This window comes from Geospiza fortis, unplaced genomic scaffold, assembly GCF_000277835.1.
Source record: "Geospiza fortis unplaced genomic scaffold, GeoFor_1.0 scaffold240, whole genome shotgun sequence".
Lineage (NCBI taxonomy): Eukaryota > Metazoa > Chordata > Aves > Passeriformes > Thraupidae > Geospiza > Geospiza fortis.
In genome coordinates, this window is record NW_005054379.1 from 271,676 (window position 1) to 293,156 (window position 21,481).

General features: G+C 38.3%; 1 protein-coding gene across 1 annotated transcript in view; it reads left to right on the top strand.

Annotated features, from left to right (window-relative positions):
• The first annotated feature begins 282 nt into the window (after nucleotides 1-282).
• Nucleotides 283-21,481, top strand: part of MTAP (methylthioadenosine phosphorylase) — a 31,300-nt gene continuing 10,101 nt past the window's right edge. Inside the window, exons 1-5 of the mRNA XM_014308648.2 lie at nucleotides 283-312; nucleotides 4,593-4,679; nucleotides 11,994-12,052; nucleotides 14,323-14,490; nucleotides 19,618-19,720. Coding sequence (XP_014164123.2) covers nucleotides 283-312; nucleotides 4,593-4,679; nucleotides 11,994-12,052; nucleotides 14,323-14,490; nucleotides 19,618-19,720 — 447 coding nt within the window. The remainder of the gene's footprint in view (nucleotides 313-4,592; nucleotides 4,680-11,993; nucleotides 12,053-14,322; nucleotides 14,491-19,617; nucleotides 19,721-21,481) is intronic.

Here is a 21,481-nt window from a genome sequence, read left to right on the forward strand (position 1 = left end):
ATTTTTTTGTTGTTGTTGTTGTTTTTTTTGTTGGTTTTTTTTTTTTTTTAATTCGGAGAAATCTCCTTTTCCGGTTATCTGACCCCCATGTGCGGTGTGTTGGATTTGTCAGTGAGAGGGATCGTGGAGGGTCTGTAGCTCTGGGCTCTGTTTTTAAACGTGCACGGAACTCTAAGCTTTGACAGAAGTAAGCAGTGCAAAACTTCCTCTCTTAAGACTCATTTCTTATGTGTTTGAAGAGCTGCGTAGAGCGGCGATGGCACCAGGGGTGAGCAGGCCGGTATGCAGCTGAAATTTGAGTTTTCACAAACTGTACGTTATTTTTCTGCCATGAAGTAAAAGATCCCAGTCCTTTTTGATGTACAAAAAAGTTAGAATACGTCTTCAGTGTGCAGATTTATTCTCTTAAGTGTAACTTATATGCAGTTTGAGGTTTGTCTCCTTTTAAGCAAAATTATTTGTAATGCCATCCCCGTCCCTTTCTCAGTATCCCCAAAAGGGAAGAGAGGAATACAGAAGGATTTGTGTGTGGTTAGTTGTCAAAAAGACCCATAGATGATCATGATATGTACTAGTTTAAGACTCACAGATGAACAAGTGTAGGCTGTTACTACACAGATACCTCTATGCTTTTCACTTAAACCTTGGAGAAGTTCACCAAACACCACATGAAGAAAGGCATACACACTTCAGTGTGATTGTTACTTGGACTTTGACAAGAAATGGGTTTGATTTTTGTAGTTACTTTGTGATAACTTTTTGTTAGGTATCACTTCTGTTGCTCTTCATCCCACTGTTTGAGATTCACTCAAACAGTTTGAGATTTAATTCTAGATAACCTTTGATACAGGCTCCGTTAAATTTTACAAGTTATATCCTTTGTGTCCCTTTGTAGGATGCAAAGTCTGGAATGGAGAATACAGTCTTACATCTTTCCATTCTTGAAGTCATTCCTAGGTGTGAGGTCAGTTCTCTGGCTTTTGAGGAAAGGTGAAACTGTTCTTCCTTGGTCACATCTTCTCTGCCTTCCCATGTGTTCAGCTCCTGGGCCGGTACCTGGGAATAGAAGTCAACACCCCTGACTTCTATTTGGGTGTTGTGGCTTAGACATGACGCTCTCCAGTTTAGTGTTCCCACTGAAGCCACTCCAAACCACACATCTCCCCATCCCAGCAGCAGAATGAGAGGAGTGTTGGGGGCACAAAAAGTGCAGATCATGAGTTGAGATAAGAGCAATTCACTGGAAACAACAATCAGATAAGAAAAACAGTAAGAACAACTATATAATCGAGAGAGGCGAGCAGCTAATATGCAACTGCTCACCACTATGCACAGCCCAAAAATACCCAGTTGTCATGCTACCCTGACCCCGGGCCTCTTCCCCTGTTTTTGGAAAATGATACTAAATCATGTAGAATAACTGCCAACCAGTTCCTAGTCATGACCCTCCCAGACTACTGCAAAAATTAATCCTGTGCTGGCTGGAGCCAGGATGTAGGGTATCTCTCCCACTGAGCCTAGAGCATTTGCATTTGTTTTGATAATTCACTAGGAGGTTTGCAAAGCAGAATTTAGCGTAGAATCAGATTTTGCTGTCTAGTTCCCAGATACAAATAGTATTTCTGGAGATCATGTAAACTGGAGGAAAAAGAATTGTCAGGTAAAATTAATTTTAGGATGAGAGCTGCCAGCTCCAAGTTGACCTTACATGGTTGGAGAAGCAGCTACTTAGAAATCTCTGCTGCCTAACTTTCCTTCTACTGAAGTAGGTCTCCGGTGAGTTATAAGTGAGCCTAGCATTTCTCTGAGCCAGGGTTGCCTCAGGTAGCCTGACTGCCACTGCAGTAAGTTTGCAGTGGGTAAGAAAGCACAACAAACTCAACATAGTCTAGGTCTTCGGTGCTTTGGCTTCTGCATCCTGGGAGCTGTGAATATTTTGCAAGCTCATTGCAGCCTGCAATTTCTGACAGCAGGGCTATTGGTGTAAAATCCTGCACAGGAACTGAACAGTGCAGCCAAAGTACGTATTGGTGCCGCTGCAGCCCCTGGGTTATGGAGCCTGAGAGCAAATTTGAGAGCAAGCACACCAGGCCTATGCTGCCACAGGCCAGGCATGCTGCTTTCTGTACAGGAACACTGTTACTGTGATGGATCTGTGTGTTTATAATAACCTTAAAGCACTGCAGTTCCAAAGTAACTTTTATGTTGTGCATCTGTAGCTGCTCTCTCCAGAATTGCACATTTTTCCTCTGTCCCAAGAACTTTTACTTTGCTGGATGTAAAACTTCAGTTCCCTTTTGCATCCTAAGTCATAGGCCACTCGTGTTATACCGAGCTAAAACCAGTAAAGTGACTGAAGGAGCCTTTTTTTTTCCCCTAGATTGAAAAAAATTAAGAAAGGCACCATTTTGGTCCTGTCCTCTGGCAATGTACCAATCATCAGTGTTTACTGAATATATGCATGAACAGTGTTAAAGATAGTCTTTTCTTGATTTTGAGTTTTGTGGTTGTTCCTGTTGCAGACCCTTCGCAATTCTTAAGGCAATTTGTTATTCATCCTAAAGTGTATGTTGTTTTCAGGATTTTCGTGAGCAGTGCAAGTCAGAACCTTTGTGGTAGCTAAGCAACCCGAGTAACACGGGAGCAGACTTAGCAATATTACCGCAAACAGTGGTCTGGGTCTTCCCTAAAACTTGTGTGTGTATTCCGGGTCGGAGTGTGTGGGTTAGCGCTGCTGTTTTCCTTTGCACTTCTTCTCGTGCTCCACAGGGGGGTAGCAGAAGGAAGTGGGAGGCCGGTTGAAACCATCTCATGTATCAGCATTTGCACCACCGGCTGTGGAAAGCTTTTTTAAAGAGGTGTTTATTTGTAACCCAGACCACAGAGCCTCTCATTGTTGAAAAGAAGTGCTTAATGCGCCAGCTAATACAGTGGTTGAACAGATGGGATCTCTACGAATGTGAAAGTAAGAAAAAGCTGGAGTAAGAGACAGCTCTCTTCGTGTTGTGGAAGGAGGGGTTGTATGTTGCAGTCTGGAGGTTTTACTTGGGAAGTTTTCAGTCTTTGTGGTAATAAGTTACGTCATAAAGGTTCAGATTTTGAAGCAAATCAGTCATGATATGTATTCAACTTGAAAGTGATATGAACTTTGCAACAACTTCAGCAACTGATCATGCTGAAGAAAAAAAAGAGGCACTCTTTTTCTCTATGTGTGATACATGGTGACATAACTTTTAAGTACCATTACCAAGCTTTCAGTTGTGAAAAGCTTGACAATAGCAGTTCCGTCTGAAGAGTTACAAGTGTTCTGAATTCCAGAAAAATCTTCACTTGATAGAAAATCTAATTATCCCTAGAGAGACAAAAACCAAGTTACTTTTCAATGGCGAACTAGAAACAAGAAAAATCAGATGCATTTTTCTTTGCTGGAATATGCAATCACAGGCAAATCAAAACACAACAGGAATTTTAGTTGGGAAAACTTTTAGATTTTGTCGAGTCGGCACAAAAAACTAATTTTTTTTTTTCCCCACAAGGTTTTCTTTCTTTTGGAGGTATAATGCCATATAGAAATGCCTGTGTCCTGGTTATGGCTGTAGTAAAAATTTCCCCTCAGTCACTGTTCCAGTGCTCTGTTTTGGATTCAGAATGAGATTGGTGTTGATAACACACTGATATTTTGGGTTTTGCTGAGTCATGTTAATCCTAAATCAAAGACTTCTTTTTTCCCTGTCTCATGCTGTGCCAGGGAGGGAGTGGAGGGGGTACGCAAACAAAACTGGGAAGGAGCATAGCTGGGACAGGTGACCTAAACTGATTGAAGGGATATTCTACACCATGGAATGTCATGCCCACTATATAAACTGAGGGAGTTACCCAGAGGGTGGCCATTCTAGATTTGGGAATAGGGTCTGGCAATAGTCAATGGGTGCAGAGCAATTGTATTGTACATTGCTAGTTTTTCCCTGTTTTATTATTATTATTATTATATAATTTACCCTTGTTATAATGTTTAACTTTATTTTCAGTTATTAAGCTTTTCTTATATCAACATAGAAGTTTTACTTTGATTCCACTCCCTGCTCCACCAGAGTGCAAGAGGAAAGAAGAGGGGTTTGAGCAAGTAGCTGTATGGTGCTTAACTTCCAGCTGGGCTTAAAACTATGACAGCCTGATATTCAGTATGGTGGTTATATGTAAGACTTTTTGTCTATATAAACAAAACCCCTTTGTTTTAGTGGGCTTTCTACATGCATTTCTCACTCATTACAGGCATTCCCAAATAGTCTTAATTTATATATTGGAAATAAATGTTTAATGGCACATCTTTGTGCATATTTTTCATAGCTTTTTTTTATTTGGTACTTAAAGAGGAGAATCATGGGGTAAGAAATTGGCAAGCTAAATACAGTTGTTTAAAATCAGATATTTGACATTTGCATTCTGGAAAAGTATGGTGAGCATATTATGATTTGTTGATCTGTTGTCTATCCTCATCTTGAGAAGATACATTTTGTAGCTTCCTGGTTAGTTTTTCAAGCATGCAGTTAAATGTGAATTGCAAGAAGACTAATATGTACTTTCTTTGTAAGATTGGAATTATTGGTGGAACTGGCCTGGATGATCCGGATATCTTAGAAGGAAGAACAGAAAAATATGTTGACACTCCTTATGGCAAGGTCTGTATAATCTTTTTATTTATTACTGAAAGTTTTTGCTGATTCTCAAGATGTTTGTATGCTTTAAGAATTTTCAGAGTGGTAAATGAATGTATAAAGGAGGTGCTGGCACAACTATTTTTAGTTGTTATGTATTGTGGGATTCTTAGTTTGCAAAAACAAAGTATTATTGCAAAGATCATGTGCAAAGTAGACTATACCTCTTCTCATTTGTGGATTGGATGAGTTTAGAAACTCACTGCTGAATTTGCAATCAAGGGATAAACCTCTCTTTCAATTTTGTACTGGTGCATGACCTGTATTATCTATCAGATTGGTCCAGGAACCTTTCTGAATTGCAGAAAACTGTTCTTTGAGGTATATGAGATACCATTTTCCCTCTAACTAATGAATTATGTTTTACATGCCAATGTAAGATCATGCTTATACCCAGATCATTTGAAAATAATTTGAAAATTAAGCTCTGAAACAGTGATTGTGAGGCTGGTACACCTAAACAATTCTCTTTTACATTGCTTCTGCCCTTTTCCTCAGCAGAAGGGAGTGGTGGCTGGGGCTGTTGCTCTATACGCAGCGCTGGGTACGTTTTGAAGGCCAGTTCCTGGCACAAGACGTTTATAGTACAGCCAGACAAGACAAAGGATAAGGGGGTTTTATAGGCAGGAAATCAAGGGAGAGGGATGTTCTAGTTGTCACATGAAGCTCATAGAAGAATTGGATCTTAGGTAATCATGTCATAGGACATGGGGAGTCTGGGTGTTTATAATTGCCATTGGAATTATATATTATGCAGTCTATCAGTATATGCTGGTATAGATTCAAAAAAAATCTGGTATCTGATAGCAAGTGCTATTTTGTGACTGGAAGCTTACCAGAAAACTCAGTGGTATGGTGTGTGATTGAAAACCAAATCCATGCCTCCACTCAAAAATGGTTTAAAATGGAGTATAAAGAGCAAGAGGAGTTTGTATCCACACCATTAGGAAGGGGAAGTATATTAAAGGAAGTGAAAACATAATCAGAAGAATGCATTTGACTTCTCTATCCTCTTTTAGAATTAGTTAACAAATTGTAGTAGAATGAAGGGAACTTACCTCCTCTGTTTTCTTTACTCTGGCTTCCAAAAGTAGCCAGCTTTGGTCTGAAGGAGAGTCCACTGGCTAAACCGAACCAGTTGCCCTGCATTTCCTGTTTCTTGAGAATTATGGATGGTCATCATAGCATGGATGTGTTTGGAGACTGCTGACAAAGCAGGAGTAATACTATGCTTGTAGCAGATATTAACTGAAGCATTCCTATCTAGGAGAGATGGAACACTTCTCCCTTACAGGGTTCTGTTCAGATCAGAGTTAAGGGCACAGTGGCAGCACGGAATTTGAAGGTCTGTTCTGTCACAGCATTGAGGTGTCACAGGATTTGAGGAATGCAAATTCTGCAGTGCAGTAAGTGGCCTGCAAGGGTTCATTGCTCCTGAGAAGAGTAAGAATACTTGCAGGATGGCTCCTGCATGGAGTGAAATAATCTTCATCGGCCATGCAGCTTTGGTCAGTACAGAGGGCTTTTTTACTATTTTTTTTAACTAATAAGTAGCTTATCTAGTGGTTTGGGTTTTTTTTCTGTATTCTTCACAGAATGTAACATAAATAGCAGAAAATTAATGTTGGTGCCTGCTGTGGGTTGTGAGAGACCTTATTCAGTGGATTGCCTGTGTCTGAGCCTGCATGTTACATATTTAGCATAGGCTGAACTTAAAAAATAAGAGCTTATGAATATTTTTTCTTTTTGTGAGCGGGATGAGACTAGAACTGAGATACCATGGTATGAATCCAAGCCTGAATTTGAGATAATGTCCTGAGTTGAACTGGGACTGTTAAGCTGACCTAAATGGAGTCAGGACACAGTCAAAGAAAGACAGCAAAACAGGAAGCTTTTATCCTTTTACCTGTAATGGCCTGTCTTCCTTCTTTCTCTCTATAGATCTGAACTTCTGACAATCAGGCCATTGACCTGATGTTTGTTTCATGTAGATTTCCTTCTGTATAGAATCACATTAACTTCAGCAACTGAATGCAGTTTGCAGTTCAGCAGCTGATGGATCAGCCTTAGTGTAAGATGTGCAGAGCTTAGTCCACAAGTTACAGTTGCACAAAGTGCAATGGATTTTGATTGAAGAAAAAAGCCTCAAATTCAATTAGTATTATTAATTATAAATAGGTGGATCAATATTCACTTACTTTGCTGAGACTATTTAATATTCAGGAAGGAGGTGTTACACAACCTACCACACGTTTAAGAGCTACATAGTTGAGAGGAACAGCTATTGCTGAGTGCAAGAGGGCAGTTTTATTTTTATTTAAGTGTGCCTGGAAAAGTTTAGAAGTTTATGGTTTGTTACTATTTTTTCCTAAAGGTATATTTTGTTCTTGATTGTTACTGGAGTAAAATCAAATTGGCACTTTTCTGCCATAAAGGTACTTTTTCATAGAGCTGTGAAATCAATGGAGACATAATCTGCCTGAAATTTTAAAAAGTAAAGGGCTTAAATTAAATAAAATTCAGAACTTTGTGGCCCTTGATTTCCTGAGAAACAGACATGAAACATAAACCTATTTAATTCAAGCAAACCTAGGAAGAATGAGAATGAATGAATGAACGTCAAAAGGAAATTGCAAGGCATAGTTACTAGACTATATGTCTGTTTCCTTCTGTCATGTAAAAATGCAAAGTGTACAATTCCACTTCACTTAAATCTTTAATTCTTAAGTTTCTAGACAAGAAATCTTGTAGCAAAAGATTTTTGACTGATAAGCTTTCTGGGGTAGATGTTCCTTGGCACCTTTGACATTTGACAGCAGCAGAATACATTTTTCTTTAATGAAAAATGCTATTTTCTTTTCTTTTAAAAGATGAATAATAGCTTACTTTTTCTTTATAGAGAGTTCTTGAATTGTCTTCTGCTTTGGCCTTCTTGAATCCTAAGAATCATTTAACTACAAAATTTAGCATTAGGGAATGTGGGAAATATGGAAAGGTTTAAAAGAAACTATTATGACAATTTTTTGCTGTTCTCTATGTTGACTTTAGTCCTCTATGATCTATCAAGTTACATTAGTAATAGTGAAAATGCAGAACAAGAGTTTTTAAAAAAACTAAGTATATTTACAGCTGTTAGTATTCCAGCTGTCTTTTCTCCTTGGCTTCCACCATTTTCAGTACATCAAAATTTTAGTATTCTATGGAAAATATCCCAAAACCTTTTGAGATTCTATCTCCAGATATGGAAAATATTAGTCTCCTACAGGATAATAGATGCTGTTCTAAGCAATTTTATCTTCATAATTGAATTTTGAAGCTCCTAAAAGCTTTCTTCAGAATATATTTTCAGTTAGATTATCTTCCTTTCTGGATTACGGGTTTTGATTCTGAATCATCTTCCCTGGTGGGCAAGAGCTCTTCCCACTGTAGAAAATTATTCTAGAGGCTCTGTGTTTTTTGCTGGTCATAAATATATCTAGCAAACAAAGTAGGGGGTAGTTCCAGCTTTCAATGGAGTGATTTTTGCTTAGCATCAGGAAAACCTGATGCATCAGGAAAACCTGATCATGTAACATAATACTTCAGCTCTTCTTCTACCTCCCCAAAACAATGTACATTGTTTGGTTCCTAAACTAGCTCACAGGTTGAATGGAAGCTTACAGAACCTCTGAAGTACTTTTTCATCATGAATGTTCCGTATTCATTCTGTTTTCTGTTCCAGCTAGCCTCTTAGAAGGGAGACCAAGGGAAAAATTAATTCTGTAGACAACACATGAACGATACTTTATGCATATTTACTCTATAGACAAAGAGGATTTATTCTGATTGTTTGTTATTGTAGCAATTTAAGGTTAATTGCCCAGGATTTTATTCTTTCTATTCTGTTTTGCAACAATAAGTAATATATATCATACTTATATTTTGTGAAAAGAGGGAAGTAGTTAAAGACATTTATGAATTTTTAATGTTTGAGAACTTTTTATTGGACCTTTTATTAAATCATCCTTTAAAAATATAGTATTAGAGCTTTGATTTCAAATTGTACCATTGAAAGTTTTTATTATTTTATCATCACTCCTGGCTATGACCGTGATAATAGTAGAGAGGTACAGCACTTGGAAAGAAGTAGTGGGACAAAGAAAGCAGAATGGAAGTATACATTAGCTATGTTACATGGTTAACACCACGTGGTTTGAAATGTCTGTTTCTGTAACTTTATGTGTGTATCAGTAGTTGGTCCAGCTATTCAATCTCTTTACAAACAACCTGGATGAAGGGATAGAATGAACCCTGAGCCAGTCTGCAGATGATAGAAACTGGGAGGAGGGGCTGACACACCCGAAGGCTTTTTTGCCACTCAGAACGACCTTAGTCTGGAGAAGTGGGCATAGAGAAACCTAATGGAATTTAACAAGGACAAGTTTAGAATCCTGAACCTGGGGTTGAATTCCCACCTGCGGTGGGAATAACCCCAAGTACCAGCACAGTTGAGGGCTGGCCTGCTGGAAATGAGCTCTGGGAGAAGAAACTGGGGTGGTGGATGAGAAGTAGCTAGAGTGTAGCCAGCAGGTCAAGGGCTGTGATTCTCTCTCTACCTGGCCCTGGTGAGGCTACACTGGAGTGCTGGGTTGCGTTGTGGGCTCCTCAGTGCAAGAAATACCAGGAGCTACTGGAAAGGGTCTGGCAGAACCATAGAGGTTATTCAGGGTCTTACAGGGAGAGACTGTGGAAGCTGGGCCTTCTTAGTCCAGGGAAGAGAAGACTGAGGGGGATCTTGTCAGCACATATAAATATTTTAAAGGTCAGTGCCCAGTGGATGATACCAGACTCTTTTCAGTGGTGCTCAGTGACAGGATAAGCAGTAATGACCATAAACTAAAACACAATATGAGTAAGAATTTCTTTGAGGATGGCAGAGCACTGGAACAGGCTGTCCAATGAGGACATGGAGCCTTCCTTCCTGGAGACACTCAAACCACCTGGATATATCCCTGTGTGACCTGCTCTAGGCAAGCCTGCCTTGGCAGGAGGGCTGGACTAGCAGACCTCCACGGGTCTTTTCCAACCCTAACAATTCTGTGGTTGTGTGATCTTTATTTAATGTCTTTTAATGAAGCATGATGCAGTATCTGCAATTCTTTTCTTAAACTGTCCACCCATCATTTAGCAGTGCTCTCTTTGTTCCAAATGTTTCTTTTTCTCTTCCATTTTTCTAGAAATCATGTGCCAGAAAGATACTCAGTAAATTATGTGGAAAATGTGCAGAATGCATTTTGTGGAAATCCATGCAAAGGTGTCAGCCAGACTATTACACAACCATCCTGAAGCCTTTTGAAGTGCTAGGATATCAGCAGATAGGGAAGGAAACCCGGGCTACAGCAACTATATTTTGAAGCCTGTGAATTTCAAAGCTGTTATGTTCTTTCTGCATCATCAATGTATATCAGAATTCAGGGGACTTCTGTAATGGGAATGAATATCAAACTACCCTAAGTCTTTTGAATATGGGTATAAGCTTAAATCTACCTCTTGGAATAAATTTTAATCTGTTACTTATAAAGCAAAGAGCTTTATAAGTAACAGATTAAAATTCAGTGTTCAGTTTGCTGACCTTTTTAATAGAAGGCAAGAACTTTTGCTGGAAATCCTCTTTAGTTTTTAAGAGTATTTTTGTAGTCTTTTGGGGACTTAAGTTCCCAATTTTAATAAGTGCTTATTACTTAACACAGCAAATGTGTGTAAACGAAACAAAATCCCAAGTGCGAATTTTTGTGAACCTTCCTTGTTATGGAATGTTGCAATGGCAAGTTGCTGTGGCCAGTGGACAGCAAGGCTTTTGCCCTGTGTGAAATTTCTCTCTTAAAGCCATGTTTGTTTGAGAAGAGTGTATGTAAGGTAAAGATAAAACACTTAAATATCAATTGTTTAATATTAAATGGATACTTGAAAAAAAAAGAAGAAGAAGTCAGAATAACTACTGTTCTAAACATAAATTTTCTGGAATATTCAGTTTTTTTAAAAGAAGTAGTAAGTGTCTGCCAGAATTTCAACCTTGGTGATTGAGTAAATTATAGTGCTTTAGAGAGTTTTCAAATGAATAATTACCAAAAAGAGCAGTGCAATAGGAAGTAGAAGATGATGGGTTTTTTAGAAGTGGGTATCTTTAACGTGGGACTCCCATATCACTTCACTGCCAACCTCTGCAAATTTTCAAGTGTATAATAAAATCAACAGCTGTAAAATAAATGCTTATTTAAATCTTTTCATCTAGCATTATAATTTTATTTCTTTTCTATCAAATACCTGGCAGCAGAACATTTGTAAATGCAAATGTGTGAATCAAGACACTTGCAAACTTGTGATCAGTAAATAAACCATGGTTTTGTTAGTAGCTGTTTTAACAAAAAGGAAAGCTATGGCATAGGATATTTCAGACCTCTGAAGGCCAGGAGCAGAACACAGCCCATAGAGCAGTTAATTTATTGTAATGATGGTTGATGGTACTTGGAGGCTGCCTGTCATGGGCACGATGACCTGTCTCCGTGGCAAGATACACATTCCAGCTGGACAGCTAAAATCAAAATGTTCATCTGTTCTGGCTGATTGGTAGTCATTCGGAAGATAGTATTTTCTTGTTGTGTAGCTGTAAGAGAAATCCCTGGGCTAAGCAAATACAACACTGCTTCTGCCACTTATGTACCAGAATTTCTCTGTTGTATCACATTTCATTTCCCAAAAGCAGGACTCCCAGCAGCGGGGAAGAGAGTTTTTCAGGAAGGTGGGGTTGAGTGAAGGATGGGTTGGAGGAATCCAGAACTCTTCACACTCTACTGCAAGCCCAGGTTAGAAAGGGGACAGAGAAGAGAATGGCGAGTGTTACGGAAAAACACAGATTATATGGTTTTTATGTTGGAAGAGGGCTTTAGTAGAGAATGGCACCTATTTCATGTGCATGCTACTATTTTTGTGTTTGAAATACTCTTTTGATACGTTAGAAAGTATTGCAGTTTCAAACCCTAAAGTAAAGAGTTGCAATGTTAATTTTTATATGAACACAATATTTATAATAACCCTTCCTGTTTCAAGTTTGATCTCCCTGTTCCAGGCTGTTTTACTAACCAGCCATATCAAAATGCAGGGCTGAGCTCAAGAAAACGTGAGAGTACAGTGGTAATCTAGTATTTTCTTCTGTAACTATTGTGGTTATTTTTAGGTGATAGTAAAGGTTTGTAATGTGATTGTCGGATGGTAACTCATTCTTATGTGTTTGTTTTGCAGCCATCAGATGCTCTGATTTTGGGAAAGATCAAAAATGTGGACTGTGTGCTCTTGGCAAGGTAAATGAGCATCTTAAGTGCTTTTGTATTAAACATCTTAAAGTCTTCTCAGAATTTTTTCTTTTCATTAGGTGAACTGAATTTCTATGCTGGCATGATCTTACTCTGTGTTGTTGCTGGCAAAGTCCAGCACAAGTTTGGGTTTTTTCATAAGCAAGTTTGATGCTGCAAGGACTGAGAGTATTAAAATGCTGTCTAGATTAGGTAAAAAAATCTAGTGGGAGGTATTACCCTAGTAAGAATGGTGGCCTGCAGGGCCACCTGCTCTGATGGTGGATAGGTGATGCTGATAACCTTACTAATTAGCTCATCTGCTCACTGTGTTTGCAGATTTCCTTTGTGAAATAGAGAAAATGTTAGTTTCCAGATGAACTATGTCTCTGGTACCACTGTAAACTCTCTAAATCATCCCCTTAGGTTATTGAGTCCTCTTGCTGTTACAATTATTGCTTAGGAGGCTGCATCCCCTGCAGTTCTCCCTCCCTATGTAGTTTTTATTCAGACATTTTTACTATACTTGAAGAGACTCTGGAAGCAGGATCTGCAGATGAATGTGCGGAAATTTCCCACTGGTGTAACCATGGGTGTCTAGGACCAACATGCTATTGGATTAAATGTAAGAATACTAACACAGTTCATGGCACCTGGTCAGAATGGACAGAGCAGGTGCTGATGACAGCATCTCTGAGCAGGCCAAGTCAAGTTAATTAGTCAAGCACAGCATCCATCCAGGGAATCCAGGCAGGAGCCTTAGGAGGTAAGAGACGAGGCTGTAGTGTGTGTCTAAAGCCCATCCTGCTCTGGAGACAAAGTACAGATAGGTCTGAAGGCTGTGGAGGAGACTGAGTTGGGGACTGGCACACTATGACATAGCTCAGGCCAGGGGTGAAGACTGGGGCCTGAGCTTGGAGGCAGGAGCACCCAGGCTCACAGGCATCAGGAGTTTCTGTGGAGGCCCAGGGTGAGACTGGCCAGGGCACTTCGGACCCAGTGGTGCACTCAGGGCCCTGATTCTTTTCATTCCAGTGTTTTTCCATTAAAGCTCCTGACTGCTAACCATCTCTATGACACTTCTGTCTGTGGTTTTACTTTTCTTATCTTTCATGGACTTTGCTCATGTATTTTATTACACCTGGACAACATTTTTCTCATTTTCTCAAATGAACTGCTAAGTCAAGTTCTCATTGCTGTACTGTTTCAAGCTAGACCTTGAATAACAGATGTCTGAACAACTTGGCTGTGGTTTACTTTCTCCCTGGGATTTATGACCATTCATATAGAAACCTCCTGAGTTTACATTTAGGGCTAAGGTCCCTGCAAATTTTTCTTTGTGTTTTGGCTTCTGAATCAGATTGGAAAAGGCATGTACATACCATAAGAAGATTATGACATCAACTGCAATAAAGCAATAGATCTGTGTGCCTAGTAGCTTATCAGAAAGGCTAATGACAACTGACCTGGCTGACAGTGCTGGATCATGTTGTGTGTAGTTCCTGAATGATCAAATTCTTAGGGCTTTTTGGCCTCTTAAAAGATCAATTGAGAAATTAAGTTCCTTCTTTTCTCTTACATGGTTGAAAATAATTTTCTAATATGTTTAATCATGTAAATTATGTGCTTCTGTAGCAAAGACAGAGATAGCACAAAAGCTTGTGCTTATAAGACCAAGTATTTCCTGTCTTGGTGAAAAAGAATACTGCAGCAGTGTGAAGTCATACTTTTTTAATTTATGAAAGCTGTCAGATCACTTAAAGATCAAAGAGAAAAATGTGATGATTCTACTGTTTTCTTTGGAAAGATGACAGATTAGAACACAGTGTTCTGTGATGTGCCGCTCTTTGTGTAGGAGAATACAAGCAATGCTTCTGGGCAGAAAATTTGTGGAGGTACATATAAATCTTCCCTGTAGTGTTTGGAAAAGGGGTTTCCGAATCTATGGAACTGACTTAGAAGATTCAGAGAAAAATGCTCATTTTATTCTTGAGGCTGCTGAAATGTATTTGAATTGTATTTTAAGGTTATTTTCATTACAGTCTTGAACTTGAAGTTTTGCATTTAAAAAGAAAATTATATCACTGCTGCTTAAATTGAATTGCAGGAAAAGCTAAATACATTTAGGAAAACAAAATATGGCAGAAGTAGCAGAAATGGTCAGTTCCACTTCCAATATTGTTAGGGGAAGTATGTTTCCTGAAATTCTCCTTACTTGGAAGAAGGAAGGCAATTTGAGTCTGATTTATTTTACTCTCTTACTTCATGTATCTTTGCAGACATGGAAGGCATCATACAATTATGCCATCAAACGTCAATTACCGTGCCAATATCTGGGCATTGAAAGAAGAAAATTGTTCCCATGTATTAGTGACTACTGCCTGTGGCTCATTACGAGAGGAAATACAACCCGGTGATCTTGTCATAATTGACCAGTTCATTGACAGGTGAGTAAGAAGGAGGAAAAAGAGGAGAAACAGGGTTACACCGTATAATAACATGTTCATCTTAAATTAAGATTTATAAAATAAGATGATAGTAGCCCCAGTTCTTCTGTCAAAAAGCAAGATTCATTCAAGAAAATATGATAGGAAATGGGAATGTTATTATAAGAAGTTCAGTTCTAACAGACACAGAAGTACTAGGCTTTGAAGAATGGCCATAAATGAGCTAAAGTGTAGCTCTGTGGGAAGACTGTTCAGAAGTAAAAGAAATCTTCCATTGTCAGATGTGGGAGAGAAACATGAATAAAAGCACAAGCTATTCCAAGCTTTATGAAGAATCTGAAATGAGATGGAGTGCTACAAGAAAGCAGAGTAGGAGTCAGCTAGGTAAATATATGTCATAATAATGAGGTCCTGCAGAAGAGCAATAAATGCAGCACATTAGCAAAAACTAGGAGGTTGTTTTAAAACAAGAATAGATGCTTACATATCTTATTTGTTAAGACACATAAGGAGGTCAATTTGTTTCCAAAGTCTCTGTACACCAGCTGGTCCTATCCTTCATCATTGACTAGAAAAATTCAAGCAAAGCTAGAGGCAAAATAAAACTACATTTAAAGATCACCAGCAACACCAATAATTCAGATATCTGGTTGCACATTTTAAAGGTAAATTTACTTTTAATACTTGGAGGAGTATTATATCTTGAAGTCTTATTTTGGAATTCCACATAGTTTGAAGTATTTAAAATGGCTTATGCAGCGTCATTGGGCATTTGTGGTGCTGGTGGTGGTATTTAATTGCCAACTGAACATGTAACCCTAGATTGTTTCCCACTGCAGTGGGGATAGCACTGTAGTGCTATTCAAATTTTGACTTACTAACTTTTTTTGCATGTGTAACTGAAATGCTTTTTTTCTTGGAAGAGTAGGTTCTAGGTACAGTGTTTCTAAATTACTAAGTACCCTGCAGGGGCAAGCCCCATATAAAATGCTTCCTGTTATACTAGAGTGAATTTATGGGTGAATATGAGCTATATTGCTGACAATACTCTTTTTTTTTTTTAAGTATTGGTACTGATTTATGTAGGAAAGATATTAAACAGACTTGGGGACATGGTTTGGATGATTGTGAGTCAAGCGCCAGTTATTTTGACTGCATTATCACCTGGCAGACTCCTGGGTAAGTGACAGGAGCCTCTATTTGCCATTGGTGAACCACACCTGGAGTACTGTATCCAGTTCTGGGCTCTACAAGGCAATTTGGACATGGACATTGTAGAGAGAGCCCAACAGCAGACTATGAAGATACTGAAGGACTGGAGCATCTCTCCTAAGAAGAGAGTGAAGTGAGGAAGTGGGACTTCCCACTGTGGAAGTGGGACTGTTCAGCCTGGAGAAGACCAGACTCAATGTGAATATCATTGATGTGTAGAAATACCTGAAGGGAAGGTGCATAGAAGAAGCCAAGCTCTGTCCAGCGGCGCCCAGGATCAGAGGCAGTAGGAGCAGACTGAAACACAGGAGATTCCCTCTGAGCCTCAGTGAACACTTTTTACTGAAGGTGACTGAGTACTGGCACAGGTTGCCCAGAGAGGTGGCAGTCTCCATCATTGGAGATACTCAGTGCCATCTGGATATGGAACAGGGCAGCCCATTCTACATGGACCTCCAGAGGCTACTTATACCCTCAGTTGTTCTGTTTTCATTTAGAGTTTATTCAGATGGTCACCAGTAGTAATGGTGTAGCCTATTTATGAGCAGTGTTTTATTTGGGCAAGTAAGTTTCCGTTTTGATGTAGGCAAGTGGAAACTTGTTCTGACTTGTTTAATGGCATCAGGAAACCAGAAAGCTTCTCAGAAAAGCATGTGAAAATGTTTCAGTGTGGAAAATGATATGTAATATGAATTTTTAAATCATCCCCAACATGCAGTTTAATTCAGAAAACTGATACGTTGTAGTAGTCTGTCTCTTTTGACAGCTGAATTTCTGTGTCAAGTCTTCTTCTCATAATGTTCTGTGCGAGGGAGTGTTAGACTGCCAGGTCTTTGGAGATAGGGTCTGTATTTAGCCCTTCACAGCAGTCCAAGAGTGATTGCATTATATAAGTCACTATGCCAACAGTGCTGCTGATTGGAAGATATTTTCATTGGGCTGAATATTTTAGTTGTCCACCAAAGTCTGAAAATATGGAATTTTTCTGAAATACCTTCTAATGCAAGATCATGGTCGTGCAAACAATGTTAAAAGTCTTGGAGAGATGGTACTGGTTAAATTAGCAAAAGTAGTCAGTTACTTCTCTTAAAAGGTATTCTGGCTTCTATATAGTGGTTAACCCATGCCAGGCAGTACATAGGAAAGAAGTCATGGTCTAGGTGGCAAGGCTTTACTCAGGCCACCATTAAAACAGTGCCTTCTGGTGTCCAGGTACCTTTTAGTATCTGGCTCTCTCTCTATATATTCTCAATAGGGAGAATTCCTATTCTCAATTCTCCTTATAGGTGCGAAGCAAAAAGAAGGAATAGTGAATAGAAATTGAAGAAGAGCTAGAACTCAGCAAAAAACTGTTGGCAGATACTGTAACTTGCTCTCCTTGGGCATGTGCACCATGAAATTAATGACAGGATTGCAATATAAGAAGTTGTGTAGGACTTCTGCCTAGCACAGATTTGATTTTCAGTGTAAAACACTGAATAGGTGTAATTAGAACTGTATAAGGTTTCCAAACTTTTGGGAGCCCAGTTCTGCAAGTCATTACCTCACCTAGTGTTTGATTCTGTATATAGTCTCTGCTTCCTTTGTGCTTATTATTTTGTGTATTTAAACAATAAAATATACATTTTATTAAATAAATACAAAAATACATCTATTGTGTTCTCCTTGCTTCCAAATCCAAAATAACCACTTGCTACTATAGGCTGCAAAAGTTGTTCTCTAAAAAGGTACTTTAAAAATATCGGATAATTTTTTTCCACCTTTGACTCCTGTTAGTTAATTGCAGCACTGTTAGTCAGTTGATGACATCAGGCTAATTTAGGGCTTTAGAATACTTTCTATTTGGTTTGCTGCTAATATTTGCTAGGAAGAGAAGAGCAAGACAGTAACTACTTACTTGAATGACTGAGCTCAGTTGGGGAGATGCAGAAAATAGCTTCCTGTAACAGCTGCCAGTTTTATTGTTTCAGTTCTCTGTGTCACAAACACAACTACAATTACTGCAACATTGTCACACTTTGTAAATTTTTTTGTAGAATTTTCTTTCAGTGTCCTTGAAGATGCAGAGCATACTGAGATTCATATGCGCTTATGCCAGTCTGAATTTACATTTTGTTCTTTCATTACCAGTAGTTTGATAATTCAGTCCTACTGGAAGAATGAAGCTGATGATGGAAATGATAGAGGGCTCTTTGTCACAGATGGAAATGACTGGTTTGTTCATTTGTTTGGGTTGTATTTTGCTTCCTAGAATCAGTCACAGTCAGAATTGCCAGAAAATCCTGTGTTACTGCCATAAAACCAAAATGAAGGAGCAAAAGCCACCTTATTGTCAGATAAAAAGTGTAACTGTTGCTGCAGGTACAGGGGCTTAATGTGGTTTAATTTCCAGGTGGGTTTAAACTACAGCAGATGGAGAAGAGAAATTATCTAAGTGGAACACATTGCTCAAAGCATTTATAGGTCTTATTGTTGTTACTTGGTCCTGTGCAGCTTGTATGAATAATGCTAAACGTAGTTGGATTTCTTTATGAAGCCATGTCATGATGTTCCTGTTCTCTTCAAAGAACATGGAGCATCTGAAAGTCAGATATTAATATTTCTGCATATGAGATCTTTCTTTGGGCTTTTCTGATTGAAAGTGCCTGGCTAACAGCATCTGAAATACCATAATGCAGGAAATGGATTGTGGCTTGTACCATTTCCTCCAACTCTAAATAATTCATTAGCAGACAAAATAGAAAAGTGGGAAAAATTGCATATATTCTATTTGCAGCTTTTCAGTATCCCATAAAGGAAGAATTAATTTTAGTGTTTCAACTGATTTTAACAGCTCTACATTTTCCAGATATTTTTAATTTGTCCATCTGTTTCCTGTTTTATAATCTCATTCTTAAGAATTGGTGATTGGCAGTACTTCACATTCTTAATGCATCCTATTGATGCATTTTTGATGCTTTTTTTTTTGTCCAAACCTACTCTTTTAAATACATATAAATTGTATTTAAAACATTATTTTAAATATTTCCTAATGAATTTACTGGGGACCTCTTATAAAAAGTACTACCAGCAGATACTTTGTATTTCAACTGCAGATTGAATTTGGGTATTGTCTTTATTTTCTGCTGTAAAGCACAGTAGGGAAGAAGGGAGTTTCTGAGAAAATTATTCCAGATGGTTTGCACCGTCCAGTTGAGTGGATTAGCTTGAGGCAGTGCTTTTGAGGGTAAAGTGGTAGTGGGTAGCAGTTCCATGTATTCCAAAATGGCATGCTGAATGGTAATTTTAATTTTTGACCATTGCAATCCATTGAAAGAAGAGAGAAAAAGGATTCTTTTACTTGGAAGCTGGCACTGCAGGTGTGTGTGATCTTTCTGAGAACATGAGGTTCTCAGAACATCCTGTTCCAAGGTTTTTTCTAGTTGAATTCATACTTCCTTCATCCTAGAAGCTGTTTCTGTAAATTCCTGTCCTTTGGGATGTAGGAATGCAGTGATACAAACAAGTTCTATTTTGACTGTCCTTGTGGTAGTTGAGATTTTATTCCTTCCCTTTCTTAAAGATTACTTATATGTTTTTCCAGAGGTTACATCCCTGACTAATAAATTAGCTGATTGTTTTGCAGTAGAATTGCATCACAATAGGAGTGTTTGTGTCATTTAGGAACAAATCAGCGTTTCACTGTCTTGGTTAACAAAAGATTTTCATAATGAATTGACAATGGACTAGTGGAGTAACAGTTTTATAGTCTCCAGCTCAATTCTCAAAGGTTTGTGCAGAGGCAGAACAGGATTACAGGTGGTCGTAATATCATCCTGTTTTTTCCTTCCACTCCCAGGGATGCTGTTTTTTGGTTTGTATCAATTTGTTGCTTTCTCTTTTTGTTTTCTCTAAGCAAGTTTTCTGCTTTTCTAGGACAACTAAAAGACATTGTACTTTATATGATGGACAGCATTCCACTCTCTCAGGAGTATGTCATATTCCAATGGCTGAGCCTTTCTGCACCAAAACCAGAGAGGTTAGTGAATTCTGTAATAGTATTAAGAAATGTTGTTTTTATGGCACTTATTTGTGATATATTAGTCTAATTGTGCATTCTTAGAATACAGAGGCAATATGCACCTCTTTATCCTGTTTCTCAGATACATCACGGTATTAAGGACGAATGTTACATTTAGAAAGCATGGGAAGTAAAAGATCTTGTGTCTGTCTTCTTAAGTCAGTTGGCAACATATTTTCCTACAATCTTAATAACAGGACAAAAGATCTTTATTTTAATCAAGTAACCAGCCAAGAACAAAGCAGTTAGAATTAGAAATTAGTTCCATTTTTTTCTGAATAAAGCTGCACCTATGGTAGAGGCACTCTGCATACTCAGATATTTAAACAAGTAGTACTTTCACATTAACAAAAATAGCAGTATTAGCATTTGCGCTTTTGTGTATTGTAGAGGTGGGTGGTGGTGGAGAGTCAAGGCTTAGGATGTTAAGCATTGAAACAAGCCAAATTGTATTTGCCATTTATTCTTAGTTGTATCTCTCAGTTGCGTCACTTTAAGATTTTCAGGCTTCTCAAACTACAGAGTGTGAAACACTTGTCTATTTTTCAGCACCTTTATAAGCTTCTGGGAGGAGTGTATCTGATTAAATATGTCACCTTAGTGTATTCCTAGAGTTGAGGAAAAAGGAAGGTGAAGATTAAACTGCATATTTTGTGGTGTTGTGGAATGCTCTGATCAGTAGCTGCAAGGAGGTACATTCTTCAGAGGAGCAGGAGTACTTACAGAATCAGTCACAGTCATCTAAGAGACCTGCTGTCTGCAATCAAGACAAAGCTAATTGTGAAGCAGGTGGCACAAATAACCGGAGCATGTACAAACATTTGGACTACTGAGCTATTCTGCTTTTGGCACCAATTCACTTCAGTGTCATGTGCTATTTTTGTTAATTGGCCACGGTGGTTTAGACATATCCGCATTGGGAATCAAGGTGTTTTACAATGACCTAAAGATACTCTAAGTCTCACAAAGAAAAAAGCCACTGCGTATTGTACATTTGCATGTTTTTGCCCTTCTTTCAATGAGCAGCAAAATATGCAAAATACTTTGCATTTTTCTTGCAAAAAGAGCCTAGCTACATGCTCTTAGCAAAGATTAGTTGGTATTTAGTTGCTTTCTACTGCAAGCATGATGTCATGTCGCAGCAGATGCAAGGAGTTGATTAAGAAATTGATTAAAAAGTGTTATTACTTTGGTGATTGGCAGTACTTCACATTGTCCTTTTTTAAAAAAAAGCAAGTACTCATACATAAGACATTTCCTGAGACTGCAGGAAGCAGTTTTCTTTCGGTTGTTAACTAGCTAGAGATGTTATTTGGGTTTTTCATTTTTTTGAAAAGCCAGCAGAGAAATGTGCCTTTTCAAACTGAGAAAAAACATTTAGGTACTTCCCAGTCTCACATGTGATCATTATCTCGTTAGTTTGTGCATTCTGATCAGCCTGAGAGATGTTTTAAAGAACGTGTGGGTTTGAGTCTTTGTCAGACTGAGAAGGAGAATTTTCACTTCATTAGAAAATACCAGATAAAAGTGATTTAAATTTTTTCCTTAAACTATGTCTGCAAATTGTTGAGATAATTTCAGCCTAGGTTATCCCAGTTCAAAGGAATTTCATAGATAAGTGCAATAATAATAAAAAAGCCAAGATCATGCATGTAACATATCTAAGGAATTTTGCAACAAAATATCTGAAACCTTCATATATTGCATTTATGCAAATAC